At 34.0% G+C, this 16,526-nt stretch overlaps 1 protein-coding gene across 4 annotated transcripts in view; it reads right to left on the bottom strand.

The window, feature by feature from the left end:
- The window catches only part of KIAA0586 (KIAA0586 ortholog), a 120,709-nt gene extending 104,658 nt beyond the window's left edge, over positions 1-16,051 (bottom strand). For 3 of the 4 annotated variants that reach the window (XM_063088475.1, XM_063088476.1, XM_063088477.1), the window contains exons 1-8: positions 15,982-16,051; positions 15,252-15,541; positions 14,248-14,318; positions 11,411-11,480; positions 10,429-10,498; positions 3,602-3,776; positions 2,589-2,810; positions 409-562 (exon numbers count right to left, since the gene is read on the bottom strand). In XM_063088475.1, the coding sequence (XP_062944545.1) occupies positions 409-562; positions 2,589-2,810; positions 3,602-3,776; positions 10,429-10,498; positions 11,411-11,480; positions 14,248-14,318; positions 15,252-15,450 (961 nt within the window). In that variant the 5' untranslated portion in view covers positions 15,451-15,541; positions 15,982-16,051. The remainder of the gene's footprint in view (positions 1-408; positions 563-2,588; positions 2,811-3,601; positions 3,777-10,428; positions 10,499-11,410; positions 11,481-14,247; positions 14,319-15,251; positions 15,542-15,981) is intronic. The other variant, XM_063088478.1, reaches the window with a different exon arrangement.
- Between the last annotated feature and the right edge of the window lie 475 nt (positions 16,052-16,526).

Raw genomic sequence — 16,526 nt, 5'->3', positions numbered from 1 at the left:
CAAAATATTTAGACATAGTTCATAATTGCACTCAGGTGGTTTCTCTTGACAGAATAAGAAAAATAGTAAATATGAAGTTTGTCAGAGAACTGGAGGATTTATTACAAGCATTTTTGTTACTAGATAAGTAAAATTTTTCTAAATTTATAAGTGCTTCTAACAATTTATCAAGCTTATTAATTAAAACCATTAAATTTAGGACATTATCTACTATTTAAACAAGTTTCAAAATAACCTAAAGATTACTTGACTTAAAAAAAGAACTAATTTTAGAAAACAGAAGGCTCCTATAAATAAATTTTATAAAGCAAAGACTCCTAACACTTCATAAATAAGTTTTCAGTTAATATAGCAAAAAGAAAATTCATAGCTGACATTTTTTATTTATAGAGAACTACATATTTTTACCTTGTTTGGAAGCAAATATGTTATGTGAAGGTAGATTATTGCTACCAAGATCAGGATGTGCTCGTTTTACAGAATACTTTTCCATTGCTCTGGAAGGGGGCATACTAAGAGGCTGAAAACTACTGGTCTTGAGTGCAGTACTAATAAAATGAGTCTAGAAGAAATAAAATTATTTTATTAATTTCAAACATCATTTGAAAGAGTCAGATAATAAAAATACCTTGAAATTTATTAGAGAACTTAAAGGTAACTTATTACATTTAATAAACAATAAAAATATATACATTGCATTGCAACTATCCACTGCAGCAGCAGCATGGATGCCATTGGAAGGACATAATATCACAAACGCCTGGGTTAGCCTGACTCTGCTGTGCGACCTTAACCATTTTCCTTAACCATGCTTAGCCTCAGTGGCTTCCTTCCTATCTCAGAGATGGTTTAAGGGCCACTGCAGCAGGCTAGGAGAGGACCGGGAAGAAGGAGCACTAGTTCTAGGCCTCTGTTTCAACCAGGGAATTAAAAACCAAAACATCTCATCTTTTATATCCTGATGGTAAGATTTTGTTTGAAGTAAAGTTTTGAAAACCATTGGTAGTAAGCACTCAAGTAAATAGTGGCCATGCTTAGTAGTAGCAGTAACGTATGCATTTATATATAAATGGGAACAGTAGCGACAACAGTTTTCTGCACCGTTTATTCAAATATCTGGAAAGTGTAAGTATCTCAACTAATAAAACTGGTTTCAAATTTATGCCAGGTCAAGAAAAAACTAAAAAGATTTATAGTTTTACAGAATTCCTAAAGGGATGTCAAGATTCTTCTACATAAAACAGATGGGACAGACTCAACTAACTTCATTTTGTTAAGCATTTATTGAACAACTAGTATAACTAGTACATCACCGAAACTTCAACTCTTTCTGTAATGATAAGCTTTATAAATGTGACATCTGAGTCAGCAAGGATTCCATTCTTCTAAAATCATAAAGTCAGTAAATTATGGATTTAGTTATGGAAGGATGGATGGATGGCAAACAGGCACTTAGGATGGAGTAAAATTCACTCCTTAAGAAATCAATACGCTTTTCAAATGTGTCATCTCATTTCATCCTGACAAAATAATATTTTCTAGGTAAAGAAAACAAGGCTCAGAGAAGTAAAGTTATTTACAGACTGGGGACTATCACTCTGATAGACTAAGTCCTGGCCTCTCACTATATAATATGCTGCATACTCAATTTTAGTTATGCGTGTGGAGTACTTACTAAAACTTTACTTTGTACGTCTATAATCATCCCAATAAAAAACTATCCTCAATCACATGAAAAGCTGAAGATAAGCTCTATTACAATGTCTTGAAAATTATAGCACATTAATGTTCACTTTGTGATAACATATCGTGCTATAATATACTGATTTTGTACATTATTCTGAATGTTATATTTAAAACACTGTACATTAATTAGAAAAAAGTAAATTAAAACCAACGCATTTACAATGCTCATCATTCGTTCATTCAAGAAAAAAAAAATGGATTGAGTGCTGAGTAGTTTTCCAGGACTTGGAAATTCCAAGATAGATAAGAAACTATGCTATCAGCTCCTTGTGAGGATATCTCTTCTTTTTACAATAGCCCAGTGACTTATACTCAAAGATACTAAAAAATTTTCATTCTTTTAATTAAATGTAGAAGCTAATATGTAGAAGCTAATATGTACAGCAGGTAGTTCTCATCCAAGGGTGTGCATCAGAATCATTAGAGAGTTTTCAACGATTCCCAGGTACCATCTCAGACCAGCTGTCTCAATCTCTGAGAGGCCCAAGCATGTGTTTTTTATAAAGTTCTCCAAGTAATTCTGATGCACTTTCCAAGGCAAAGAACAGCTGGTGTTAACAAATATTTGCAGTGTGATATAAGCACTTTAAAAATGGTATGAACAAAAATGCTGAAAAAGGAGGAAAATCCAACTATGGGGAGATGTCTTACAGAACTAGCAACATTTGAGCTAGAACATCCAGAGTTCTCCACACAGAGGGGAATCATGGTGAACAAGAAAATGATGATTCAAGAACTGAAACTGTTACAATCTATGAACTTTTACAATTATCAATGAATATTAGCTTAGAGATGCAAGTGACAAAAGATAATGGAATGTGTACTGGCTTTATTATAGATACCTGAATATCTATTTGTTGTTGCTGTAATTTTTCAAGATGCCTAATGTGCTGCTCCATAAACACATTCATTTGCTTTTCATGATCAAGACAATGTAATTTCTCGTGTTTATTCTGAATGCTTGTTTGCTGCTCTGTAACACGCTGTAAGTGTTTATCAGTCTCCTGTAACTTATTAAGTAATTCTGTTACAGAATTAAATTTTGCTTCCAAATCACTCTGCACCTAAAACAATAAAAATATCAAAATAATATTTCATATTATAGAAACATACCAAAAATATGTTCATCTACTAGAAAGGTTTATAAAGCAATTGTTACTGAGAAATGATCAAATTAGAGGTTTTACTCAGTAGATCTCTGATGATTTAGTGCCTTTATTTTTGGAGTCACAGGAATAAAAGGCAGGAGATAGCTATCCTTACATAAATGCTTTCTCTCAAAAAAAAAAAAAAATTATACCAAATTTGCCACATAGAATTTTATAATGCCAGACATAAGATACTTAAATGGAAATTTAAAAGAAGGAAATAGCCAAACAAAGTAGCTTTTGATAGTTTCCTAATGTGAGGCTGAATTAGGTCAGCAGTCTGGAGTTTCAGTCTTGGCTCTGCCACCTTTAAGCGTTAGGATCTTGTACCTACACTGACCGATTTGTCTCTTTCTCCATTTACAAACTGACAGGTGAGGCACAGATGATCTCTAAGGTTCCTTCTAGCTCTCAAATAAGGATGACCGATCACCCAGGTTGCCCAGGACCAACGGTTTTCCAGGATGCGGGACTTTCAGTGCTAAAACTGGAAAAGTCCCAGATTCATTAGTGTTGTCACAGCAATGAGGTGGTAATTTTCACAACTCCTAAGAAGTGGTACACAACCACAAATAGGAAAATTCAAACTGAGAGCAACTAGAACGTCCCTAGTCTACAGTTGGACACAACCAATTATAGAATCAGTTCTTAATAAACATTTTTATATTTCACAAAGTAGTTATAAATATCTAGAGAGAAAAATATACTTTTATCAGGGGAGCTGCTGTCGCGATGGCAGCAGCAGTTGCTGCAGCCACAGTTGTAGCTGAATCAATTGCACTGGGTGAAGTTCTGGTCTCCTGAGTAACAGCGTCCTTTTCTGTGCCCGCATCTTCTAAAAGATGTACCTTTACTTCCTTAAAAACAGGCATGCATTGAGCTCTATAAATAAAAAAGTAAAAATATATTCAGTAAGCTACATTGAACCATTTCAAGAAACAACTGCAAGTTATCTGCTGAAGATGGTTTACTTGACATTTTTTAGCTAAATCACCTATCAAACAAAGTCATTTGGTTAACGAAATTTATTAAGGCTCAGGTCTCTAAGGATTAAAGAAATAAGAAAATAATCCCTTGAAGGCAGTAATAGCATATCAGAAAATAAGACTTACACAAATGAAAAAGGCATGGTACAGTTACAATGATACATAGTCAAGAAGTACAAATTAAAAACAAGCAGGAAAAACTTTAAGAATTCAAGAACCAAGTTTTACTCCAAAAGGCAGACAACCCAAGAGGTGTTTTTAAATCACCGATAATTTTATTACCCAAATACTTTTCATACAAATTATAACATTATTGATGTATATATTGTAACTATTTTTTTCCTCCACCTTTACTGAGGTACAATTGACAAATAAAAATAGTATATATTTATCGTTAAAACATGATATTTTGATATACGTATACATTGTAAAATGATCACCCCAATCAAGCTAATTAACATATCCATCACCTCCCACAGTTACTTTGTGTGTGTGTGTGGTCACAACATTTAAGATCTACTCTCTTAGCAATTTTTAATTATACAATACATTATTATTAACTGTAGTCACCATGCTGTACAATAGATCTCCAGAATTTATTCATCCTAACTGAAATTGTACCCTTTGACCAACATCTCCGCATTCCCCCAACCTCCAGCCACTACCATTCTACTCTCTGCTTCTATTAATTCAACTTTTTCAGATTCCACATACAAATGAGATTATGCAGTATTTGTCTTTCTGTGCCTGGTTTATTTCACTTAGCATAAGGTCCCCAAGTGGGATTGTTAAAACTCCTGAGAGGAATTTTCTGAATTCTAGCTCATTTAGATTTAAATAATAAATGATACCCAGTTTATTAAAATGGGCACAAAACACACTATTAGGCAGCCTGGATTAAAAATGAGTAAGCAAATAGATTCATATTAGCAATAAGACATTTAACTAAATACTAAAAGAGTGGCTGCCCAGGTTTGCTCTACATTTGACCTCAAAGAAAACAATAAAAGGAACCACTGAAAAAACTGAAGAGCCCCTATGTAAGTCTAAGCAAAATCAACAGGGAAAAGTTCCATCTGCAGCTGTTGAATTTCCCTCTTTGATTTTTAAAGGTAGCACAGAACTCTTAAACTTACTCCTCTTTGATATTTCCCCATTTCTACTAAAAGCAGTTTTCTCTGTCTCAAAATTTTGAAATTACCTTGGCTTCTTATCTGCTTACCTTCTCATACCCAATTGAGTCATCAAGTTTTGTCAATTATTTCATCACAATTACATGACGAGTGTCATAGAATTATAGCAGTGGGGGAAATGTGTAGGTCATCTATCCTAATTTCCTAATTTTACAGGTGAAGAAACTGAGGTCCACAGAGGTAATGGGATTTACTTGATCAAAGTCACAGAACTAGTAAGTGGCAGAGTCAGGGCCCAATTCCCAAAGATCTTTCTCTCTCAGATTAACACTTCTCTCTCATTACTATAAAACTTCATCACTTTTTACCAACTATTTCATTCTTCTAGTTTTTACTTGCTTAAAAACTTCCCACACATATTTCTCTGCCATTCAAAAATCTAAAATTGTTCCTTATAAACAACTGAATAGGCTAATTTCCTCAGTGGCTTTCCATGTATTCCATACTCTGGCCCTGCCCTACTTTCCTTTATATACCTCCTATTACTTCACAAAACCACCTCTCTGGAGTCACACTGCTCTCCTCACTGCCTACCACGCCATACCCACAGATGACTCCATGCTTTTTCTCAATCTGTTCTCTCAACCTTCTTCCACTCAACTTACTACATCCTTCTCCTTCTTGAATATGCAGTGCAAGCCTTACCCTTTTCAATAAGCCTGTCAGTATAACACTTCCTCTTGATCTCTGCTGTCATTAATTCCTTTTGCATTTACTGCATATAACACACAACTGAAGCTTGATAATCAGCCATCCCATGGCTCAAATGTCTGTACAGAACAATTCAATAATATATTGAATGTAATTAGTCACTCATTCTTCCACATATGTACAAATTCTCTCCACAACTAAGCTGTAAGCAATCCGGGGGAAGGGGAGACTGCTTTTACACCAAATGGCAACTAACAAAGGACTAGGTACATACTAGGTGCTCAATATATATTTCACCAATTGAGGGGTGTACTAAGAAAATATAATTCATATACTCCTTATCTTTTAGTATTCCTGTCTGAAGTCTGAAAGTGACTTACCCTTCACCAAAAAGAAAAATAACATTATAAGGCTAGACATCAGCTTCTTTATAGGCTTTAAAATTTTTTTTCCCAATTATTAAATTAATAAATGCTCAATGTAGCAAACGTAAAGAACTCCTAAATACAAAAAACTGGAAAAATGCATATCACCCTCCCATTCAGAAGAAATTGTTTCCTTCTGGTCTTTTTTTAGAACTTGTTCTATTCCTAAATCCATTGAATATCCCAATACTATGCTGTAACTCCTCTCAGCAAGGCCACTAATAATTCTTCTTGCTCAATTAAATGAATATTTTTTAGTCCTTATCTTTCTTTACCTCTGAGCAGCATAGAAAATTTGGAACTTAATTCCCCTTGGCTGTGTTAACACCATACTCCCCTATATCTCTAGCCAAACTTTCTGAATAGCATTTAGAAGCTAGCTTGCTTTCTCTGCATATCCCCTAAATGTTTGGTTATCTCAGTGTTCAGCCCTATGCCATCTTTCTTGTCACTTTCACATTCTCTCAGAATCACTTCAACCATTCCCAGAGCTTAGATTACCATCTACATACTGATCACTTCTGCATCTGGATTTCTAGCTTGGATCCCTTTTGTGAACTTGATCTTTTCTTTCAATTTCCTACCGAATATTTTTTTACCTGGATGTCTATCTCAAAGGTACCTCAAAAACTTGCCCATCCCAATACAGAATATATTTCCTCAAGGACTCCTTCCCAAGGATTCCCTTTCTCAATGAATGATACTACTGACCATGTATTTGTGCAAGCCAAAAATCTGGAATTCATCCTAGCCAAAAATCTGAAATTCATCCTTAGCTCTTTCCTCACCCTCCCACCTAATTAATGATTCCCGTCAATTCTATTTGCAAATCATCTTCCAAATCTGTCTACTCCACTCCAGTTCAGCATGATTCCCCACTCCCATCCCACCATTCCCCAATGTATTCAGGACCAACCTAATACATCTCTCAAACAGATCCCTGAAAACTCCATACCAATTGGTTTCCTGTATGACAGTCCAGCCTTCTTTCAACCCATTTTTTCAGATGGCTACCAGAGTCAGTCTTTTAAGAAATATAACTCATTCTTTAAAACTTTGAAATGATTTGCCATTTCTCTTAAAAACCACACTCCTTTACGGGAGTTCAAAACCTAGCCCCTTGCTTATCACTCCAGTCACATGTAAGGATGTTCTCCCCTTGTTCTAGGCACTCTGGCCAGACTCTTCATTCCTCAAAGCCTCCAGTCTATTACCTTTCATTCTTATAGCTTTAGAGTACGTTATAATATCAAATATAGCAAGTTCTTCATCATTCTGTTTTTATTTTTGTTTTTCCAAAATTATCTTAGTTATTCTCAACTGTATGTATTCTCTATGTTTGGATTCTTAACTATCTATGTGTGCGTCTGTGTGCACAGAAAATTATACACACACATGAGGGTACTTCAAAAAGTTTCTGGAAAAATAGAATTAAAAGTTAATACAAATCTTCCCATGAACTTTTTGAAGTACCCTCATAGATTTTCCCAATGTTCTTCCAGGTAAATTTTAGAATGACTTCGTTTCCAAATTCCATCTACCACATATTCTCAAAAAAAAAAAAAAAAAAAAAAAGCAAAAGAAAAAAAAATACTGACTACAGCAAAACCTGTAAGTTAATTTTGGAAGAACTTATGTTTTTGCATTATTCAGTCTTCCCATTCAAGAACATCTTGAATCTCTTAATTTCTCCCAGCCTTTGGTAATTCCCTTGGCAAAGTTTCATAATTCTTCATATAGTTCCTACAGATTTCAGTTTATGAATATTCCTAACTTCCTTTTTTTTTTTTTTTTGGTGGGGGGGTGCTATGGTAATTTTTTTTCCATTTTATTATTGGATAATATGCTGATTGCCTGGTCACCTTTCTGAACTTTCATTAGCACAAAAATTTCTAAGTTAGAGATCTTGTATATTCTAACTACACAATATTTTCTACAAATAATTTTGTCTTCTCTCTTCCAATATCCATACCTGATTTCATTTACTTATTAAACTGCCACAGCTAGAACTTCCACATTAAGTTTAAAAAATAATGGGCATCTTGGGCCAGCCCGGTGGCTCACTCGGGAGCGTGCCGCGCTGGTAACGCCTACGCTGCGGGTTCAGATCCTATATAGGAATAGCACCGGCTGAGCGTGGTGCAGACGACACCGTGCCAAGGGTTGCGATCCCCTTACTAATCACGAAAAAAAAAAAATGGGTATCTTGTCTTGTTCCCAGTTTTGCTGTTAAACAATATATTGACTATTAAACAATATAAAACTATAGGTTTGCAACAAATGTTCTCCTTCATGTTAAGAAAGTATCATTCTATTCTTAGCTTTAAAGATGTTTGTGTGTAATGAGGTAAGAAATGGGCATGAAATTTTATTAAACGTAATCTGTTGTGCTTGTCATATACTCTTATTTGATTAAATGATGTAAATATATTAATAGATCATGAATTATTAGTAAAGTAATGGTTAAGAGTATTGACTCTGGAGCCGGACTGCCTGGGTGACTTAATCCATTCTATGCCTTATTTGTGAGATGGCAACATTATTAGACATGCCAGGCTTTTGTAAAAATTAAGTGAGTAGTACATAAGAAGTGCAGAGAACAGTGCCTGGCCCATAATAGGTGCAATATTACAATTTGCTATTACTGTTTTTAAATCTTTGCTGTATTCTTGGGCTAAACTCCACTTAATCATTGTGTATTACTCTTTTGACATAAGATAAAATATAATTTGCTCATAACTTATTTAAGATAATAACATATCAATACAATTATATCTTTTTCTTTTACTTTAGCTATCCAAAGAATGTTAAATTTAATTATTTTATTCCAAGAATTGTTTTGGTTTTTTTTTAAATTACAATAGAATAAATAAAAAGATCTCTGATAATGAATTTTTAGGTTTTGGTACTTGGTCTGGATTAGCATCATTAAAATGATATGAGTAGTGTTGTTTGCTTTTCTTTGTTCTAGAGCAAAATATATAACATTAATGCAATTTTCTTAAATTTTCTTGAAATTTAAAAATTCCTTAAAATTTTCTTAAAATTTAAAAATTTCTAAAAATTTTTCAAGAACTTAAATAAAATCATCACTGTTTTGGGAGGTATTCTTCAAAAGCTCTTTCAATTTATTTCCCAGTGATTGTTCTATCAAAATCTTCTAGTTCTATAGATATTTTGGTGAGTTATTTAATTTAATCCAAATTTTTCAATTTGTAGCTACAACTGCATATATTCTTAATATTTGTTTTTACCTCCTCTAAATCTGTCATTATGTCTTTTTAAAATTTCTACCTTTAGTGTTCTCTTACCATTTTTCTGACTTAGATTTGTCAGTGGTTTGCTTATTACACTGATATACTTCCAAGAACCATTTGAAAACATTCTGCTGCATTTCTTTTTTCTAATTTATTAGATTCTTTTTTATCTAGAATAGTTGATACTGACTTTCCATTTACAGAAGTAATATAAAATTTCCTTTCTGAATAAAATGAGAATTCAAAAGTAAGGGGCATGGAAGCATACTGCTCTGGTTCAGGAGTAGAATACATTTAGCCTAAGAATATGATCCTATTTATCTTGACTGATGATAACGATAATAAAAATTACCTATAGACTAGTGGATGTGTTCTTGTTTCATGTTTATCAGGTGCTATTGCCAGGGTTGGTTTTGTATTTCATTGATGTTTGAGATAAAATTGGGAGGGGGCATTTAAGTGGAGTAAACCATGGTTTCCCTTCACTTCACCCAGGTGCTAAGCTTTTCCCTTTCTCAGATCTTGACCAGGAAAAGTCTAATGTCCTTTGACAGTAAATAATAATTATTGTGTATAAGAAACTACATGACCAATGCTATAAGCAGTATAGTGAAGTGGTTAAGAGAGCAGGCTCTAAGGCAGACTGCCTGGCTTTAAATCTCAGCCCAGAAACAACATGCTAAATGACCTTAGGAAAACTCCCAATGCCTCAGTTTCCTCATCCATAAAATGGGGATTCTGTAAAATTGGAATGGTAATAGAATCCATTTCATTGGATTTTGTGAGTGTTAAATGAGTTAATGTACTATGGTGCTTAGAACAGTACCTTTCCTATAATAATAATTACTAACAGCTATTGAGTACATTATAGGTATCCAGCACCATGAGAAATTTTTCATACATATCATCATACAATATATATTTCACACAGTGAAAAGAAAGTTTTTCCTCTATCCAAAGTATAAATAAATGTGGCTTTAAACACAAGATATGGTCCAACTATTCTCTGAAATGAAACTTACTTTTGCTTTAAAACTGTTCTTAGAGCATCTCTCTGTCCCACGGAGTACTGAGAAATAAAGATGTCATTTGCTGCAAAATCAAGACACAGCTTTTTAATAAACTACTCAAAAAATCCCAACTTTTTAAACTAAAGGAATGTTTAGGAATTCAGCAATACAATTTCTCAATAAAAAAAGGCAAAGAACAAATTAAGTGACTAAGTAATCATATAATAATCGCAACCCAAGACACTAGGACAAAAAATTGTATCAAAAAACCCAAGGCCAAATTGGAGACATTTGCTCAAACTTTAAAGAGAAAACTGCTTAGAATAACATAAAACCAACTATTTTAAAAATTGTCATTAAATAAAACATTTCAAAGCACATTTCTAATCTCTCACCAAAGACCATTCAAAACTTGAATTCAGAATTCATGAACAGATATCTAATACCAAACCTATGCAATAGTTGGTAAGAATAAAATAACCTTTACCATTACCTTTTCCTGGATTTTGGAGATTCTACTAATAGCTTAATTTAGGAGAAAAAAACTAATTAAAATGAAAATAACAAAAATTGTAAGGCTGTTGAATGAATATCTAAAAATCAATTCTACCCTTACAAAGGAAATTCTGACACGTTATAACTTGCATGAACCTTGAAGACATTACACTAAGTGAAATAAGCAGTCGTAAAAGGTCAAATACTATATGATACCACTTACATGAGGTACCTACAGTAGACAAATTCATAGAGATAGAAAGTAGGGTGGTGGTTTCCAGGGACTAAGAAGAAAGAAAATGGGGAGATAGTGTTTAATGGTTATATAGTTTCAGGTGGGGAAGATGAAAAAGTTCCAGAAATGGATGGTAGTGATGGTTGCACAACAGTGTGAATGTATTTAATGCCACAGAACTGTACATTTAAAAATGGTTAAAATAGTAAATTTTATGTTAGGCATATTTTATCACAACAACAACAAAAAAATCTATTCTTTTACCGTTGTGTCTGTTGCTCTCTTCAGTTTTATCCAAAGGCAACTCTTGTACTGCAACATGTTTAGAAAAATCCTTTGGGATATGAAAGGGAAAAGTGAGAGGCTAAATAAGCTTTATGATGTATTACATACAAAGTACCTTTTATTAGCTATGTAGCTACTGTGCTCTGGGAGGGCAAGACTGTGTGCTTTATATATTTCATTCCCTACACCACACAATGCTTAGGTACCTTGAAGCTACTCAAGGATTTGTTGAGTGAATGAGTAATGCACTGTCAGACAAGGGAATGAATGAGTAAATGAACAAGCAAGCAAATGAGGTACTGAGATTCGGATTCAAATTCCGATTTGCCACTTTCAACAGAGCAAGTCATCTAACAACTCAGTTGCTTCAGTTAAATGTGAAAATCTGTCAGTGAGTCTAATGGAGTAGATAAGAATGGTCTATGCATGGCACAACATCACAAATTAATCACAGCATTCTTTGACACTGAGCTCATATGTGGTCTCAGGTTTCTCTACATATGTGACAGTAAGTGGCAAACAGCTTTCTGCTCACGTGTGTAACCCTAGACTTCATCCCTAAGATTCTGTTCAGTGCTAAGACACAATGACTTTTACAGTACTAGATTGATTCAATGTTGCTCTTCACTTGACTTAGATACGCATTTTCTTTTTTTTTTTTTTCCTGCTAAATCAGAAAAGAGAAAGGAAAAAATCATAAAAGGAAACTGTTCCAGGCTATCCACTGATGACAGGTGTTAACTTTCTAAAACTAAGCCAATGAGACTAACAATATAATAGAATGCACCTGGGAAATTAATATTAAGAACTCCTATAAATCAGTAAGAAAAATATGTAATTCTTTTTCATTTTTAATGAGTTAAATACAAATGTATACGAATGGCCACATACATGAAAAAATTTCCCCTTCACTATAACAAAAGAAATACAAAATAAAATGTGCCTTTTTACCTACCAAAATGGCAAAAAAAAATTTTTTTGTTTAATTTTAATGCTTTGTACTGGTAAAGACAAAGGAAAATAATTCCTCTCATGACCTTGCTGGAGAGAATATATATTGGTATAGCCTCTCAAGAGGCAATTTAGAAATACTTCGGGGCCGGCCCGTGGCTCACTCGGGAGAGTGTGGTGCTGATAACACCAAGTCAAGGGTTGAGATCCCCTTACTGGTCATCTTTTTAAAAAAAAAAAAAAAAAGAAATACTTCGGAGTGTGCTTATCCTTTGATCTAACAATTTTACACTTGTAAATTAATACTCAGGAAATGACCTCAGATATGCACCAGAATGATCATCACATGGTTGCTTATATTATCAAAAATTGGGGGAAAAAACCTTAATGTCAAATGACAGGAATATGAACAAATAAGCTATGGTACACATACACACTGAAATTATATGAACATATTAAAAGTATCTAGAATAAAAAATCAATGGCATGGAAAGATATCCTTATACTACTTGGTTATAAAACAGTATGGTAGCATTTCATAAAAAATGTATACACATAGGAAGAAAATTTAAAATGTTAACAGTTGTTTCATTTAGTTGTGGGATATTTTTCTTTTTTCTTTTTTGTAGTTTCTAAAATGAATTTTTTTAAAGTTTTTGTTTTCTTTGTACATATGGAAGGATTAGCCCCAGATAGGAAAAGGGACATCTCATCTTCTGTTAGGAGAAAGAAATAGGTTTGAATAGGAGCAGATATAAATAAGTTTATAAATGTGAGCATATCAGGCACAAACTCCTTCAGTTTTCTCATTAAATAACATGGTCAACTTAATCCACACTGTAACCTTACCACTCGCTTATGAAACAAAAACATGATGCAAAAAAGATTGCAGTTTGTGTTTACGATAAAAATGATAATGAATTAAGTTTGCTTTGCAGGCGTATATTACATTAGGCAAATCAAGTTGTGAGCTCATATTCATCAATGGAATCCTGCCTGATGACCTTCATAACAAAGATCATCACTTATCCTCAATTATACAATAATAGTGTATCTATATATTTGGGAAATTATTTAGATAATGGAATACAATTAGTATTAATCATTAAATAAGGCCTGCTCAAAAAAGATATAGCCACCAGCCAAAAGGCTAGGCATTTCCTTAGGGACCAAGTACGGCACATAATTATACATTTTATTGCCCTTGACTAAATTGTTAAATAAAAAGTCTCAATTTAATTCTTAGTTTACCAGCTCTGATTTTCAAAATATTATATTGTGAAACTCTCTTGTTATACAGACTTGTTAAACTGATAATACACAGGTCAACATTATGACTAGTGGTCAAAGTGATCTAATTAGATCTCATGACCAATACATTATACTTATCATTAAATATTTGCAGCATTATACTAAAATTTTTAGCATTATAATAAAATATGTATTTTATATAATAATTATATAAAAATATTTTCAGCACTAGAACTTCATGTTATTTCATAAAGAACCACCATCCAAAAAAAAAAAAGGCCCCATAATAGTTTGAATAATATGTAACCACACTTTTTTAAAATTGTGTCATTACTGTTCCTTTTCCTTTCCTAACAGTTTTTTTCAGTTATAGTATTTCTTTCAGTGGTCATTATCTTACTAATGGGTATATTCTATTCTATGGATTGTCTTCAATGTCTCAAACACTATTCAAGTTATAATTGTAGTATATTCTCATAAAACATTTCTCTTGGTAAGTGATATTTGAATAAAAACAAGGCATGTTGTAAGCATAATTATCAAACATGATTTAAGAACACATTATTTAAAAACAAAATTTTAACATGAGCATAAATAAGAATCCTTTTGCTTACACTTTCTGACACAGTGGGATTTTCTGATGGAGGCTGGTGGTAATTTCTAGCAGAAGTTAAATCTGATGAATCTAACAAAACAAAGGAATCAATTTTAGTGATTTTTAAATCAGAATCTTATATTTAGAAACTGTATAGGCATGATTCAAGAATTATAAACTCCATATTAATGTGGGACCCAAATTGGAAGACACTTTGCATGCAAAAAAAAAAAAAAAAAATTAAGAAGATGCAGTTAAATATATCACAATGAAGGTTTTTACAGGTGATATTTCAGAAACTAATGGTCAGTACTGACAATCAAGTGAGATAAGCATAAAATGTTTTAAAATATATCAGTACACTGGTACGGACAAACTATGAGTAGAATCATTTGCCAGGAATAAGATATGTATATGATATAAAAGCCTGATTGAACAGCAGACCCGTTAGGGTGTCACTCCTGTACCCCCAAAAAAAGCAGCATTATAAAAGCATTTTGTTGTTTTTGCACTTATATTCATTAATTTCATCTTTACAATTACGTGAAGTGGGCAAAGATATGTTATCTCCACTTTCACTGACAGGTTAAGTGAATTGGAAAATGGAAGCCATCAAATGGCAGAAGTTGTGCTTTTCTACTATGCCAAACTGGATAGCACTATCCAAACAAAAGGTAGAACATTTGGTAAAAAGCACTACTGGGGTAAATTAGCACATTGTACAAGTTAAATGTGTCCATCATAAATATGAACAAGAACAATGCGAAAAACCACACAAAGAAAAAGCACAATAGGAAAGATTAAAGTATCATTCATTCGATCCATGTAGATTGTGCCTGGCCATTTTCCCAGGGAACTGGGTCGTTTTCGAACATCAGCACAAATTAGTTTCATATACTACATTTGGGAATTTAAACATTAAGAATCCTCTAAAGTTTGAAGCACAAAAAAAACGAAATGAAAATAAGGACTAAACACTTACAAAAATGAAAACTGGTTGAAAACCCATATGGAATCACATACCACGTAATGTTCCATTCAAGCTAGTCTCCGTTCTAACAGGAAGACGTTTATTTGCAGACAATGCTGGAGGAACACAGGGCAGCTCATCTTTCAGCAAAGCCAAATTATCTCCCTGATTTGTAGAAACTACCTCACGAAGTCTCCTCGCTGGGATTTTAACCTTTTTTTTCTTTTCCGGGCTAAACTCAGAGCCTTTCATACTGTTGGTAACAAAACTAGTCCCACCGTTCTGAATGGAAGAACTTCCTCCTGGGTCCGTGATACTTCAAGACAAAATTTTCACCTGAGGACTGAGAGGGTAGAAGAAGCAAGGGAGTACGATAAAGAAAAGGTGAATTTCAAAGGTCATTTTGAAACATGCAGTCATCGACTTTAAAAAAACGTCTAAGTAGAATATCCACGAAGCTGAAAATTTAAATTATGGCATTTAACGCAGGATTAGAGACGACTAGGTGGTCATATTTACCCATTCACCCTACTCGGTCTATTAATGCACCTTGCCAATTAATCTGAGAGGAGGACAAGAGAATGGCTGCATAAGCAGCAATAACCACATGAACAGTGCTCTCCCCAATCAGAGAGCCGGCAATGCAGAACCACACAGCGTGAAGGCGGGGTTAAGATTTGTTGAAAACGGGGAGTGAAGCAGGTAAAACCGAAATGCTATTTTTAAAAAATCATCCATATAAGAAGCTTAAATAGGTTTTTTCAGGCAGAGAGTCTTACACACCACTCCAGATGCAACCATCGGGCACCAAAATTCGCCCCTCCGCGTCTCCAGACCGCCCCGCAGTCCAGCCGTCACAGGTCTCATCTGACAACCGCTTCAGTAGCCGCGGGTTAACACCCATTTCCGTTTAAGCCCGCCCTTGAGAAACAACACGCATGCGCTGCAAGAAAACCATCCAACTAAAAAGCTATGGGCTCTCTGGTGCTCTTCTATCCCCCTCCGGGCGGAAACAAACTTCCCGACGTAAAGGTTTAAAACAGCTGTGAATTTATTTTTCTTTTAAGGCCACACATTGCCCCACAAGACTTAGGCATTAAATAAAACCCAAGAAACTCATCGAAGACCTGAAGAGCTCCCGACCTAACTGGTTAATACTACTCGTGCTTATTAGGGACTGTTTACAGTGTAGCTCCTGGAGACCGTTAGGGACGTGGGGTTAAGTAAATTAGGCTTCCATAAAGTTTCGACAGATTCGGGTCAATATCAGAGAGGCAGTCACGAATAGAGAGGTTTGTCTAAGCAGACAATCACAAAAATTAATTCAT

Source organism: Cynocephalus volans, chromosome 3 (assembly GCF_027409185.1).
Source record: "Cynocephalus volans isolate mCynVol1 chromosome 3, mCynVol1.pri, whole genome shotgun sequence".
Lineage (NCBI taxonomy): Eukaryota > Metazoa > Chordata > Mammalia > Dermoptera > Cynocephalidae > Cynocephalus > Cynocephalus volans.
Note: the sequence above shows the minus strand (reverse complement) of the source record. Positions and strands in the feature narration are given on the sequence as shown.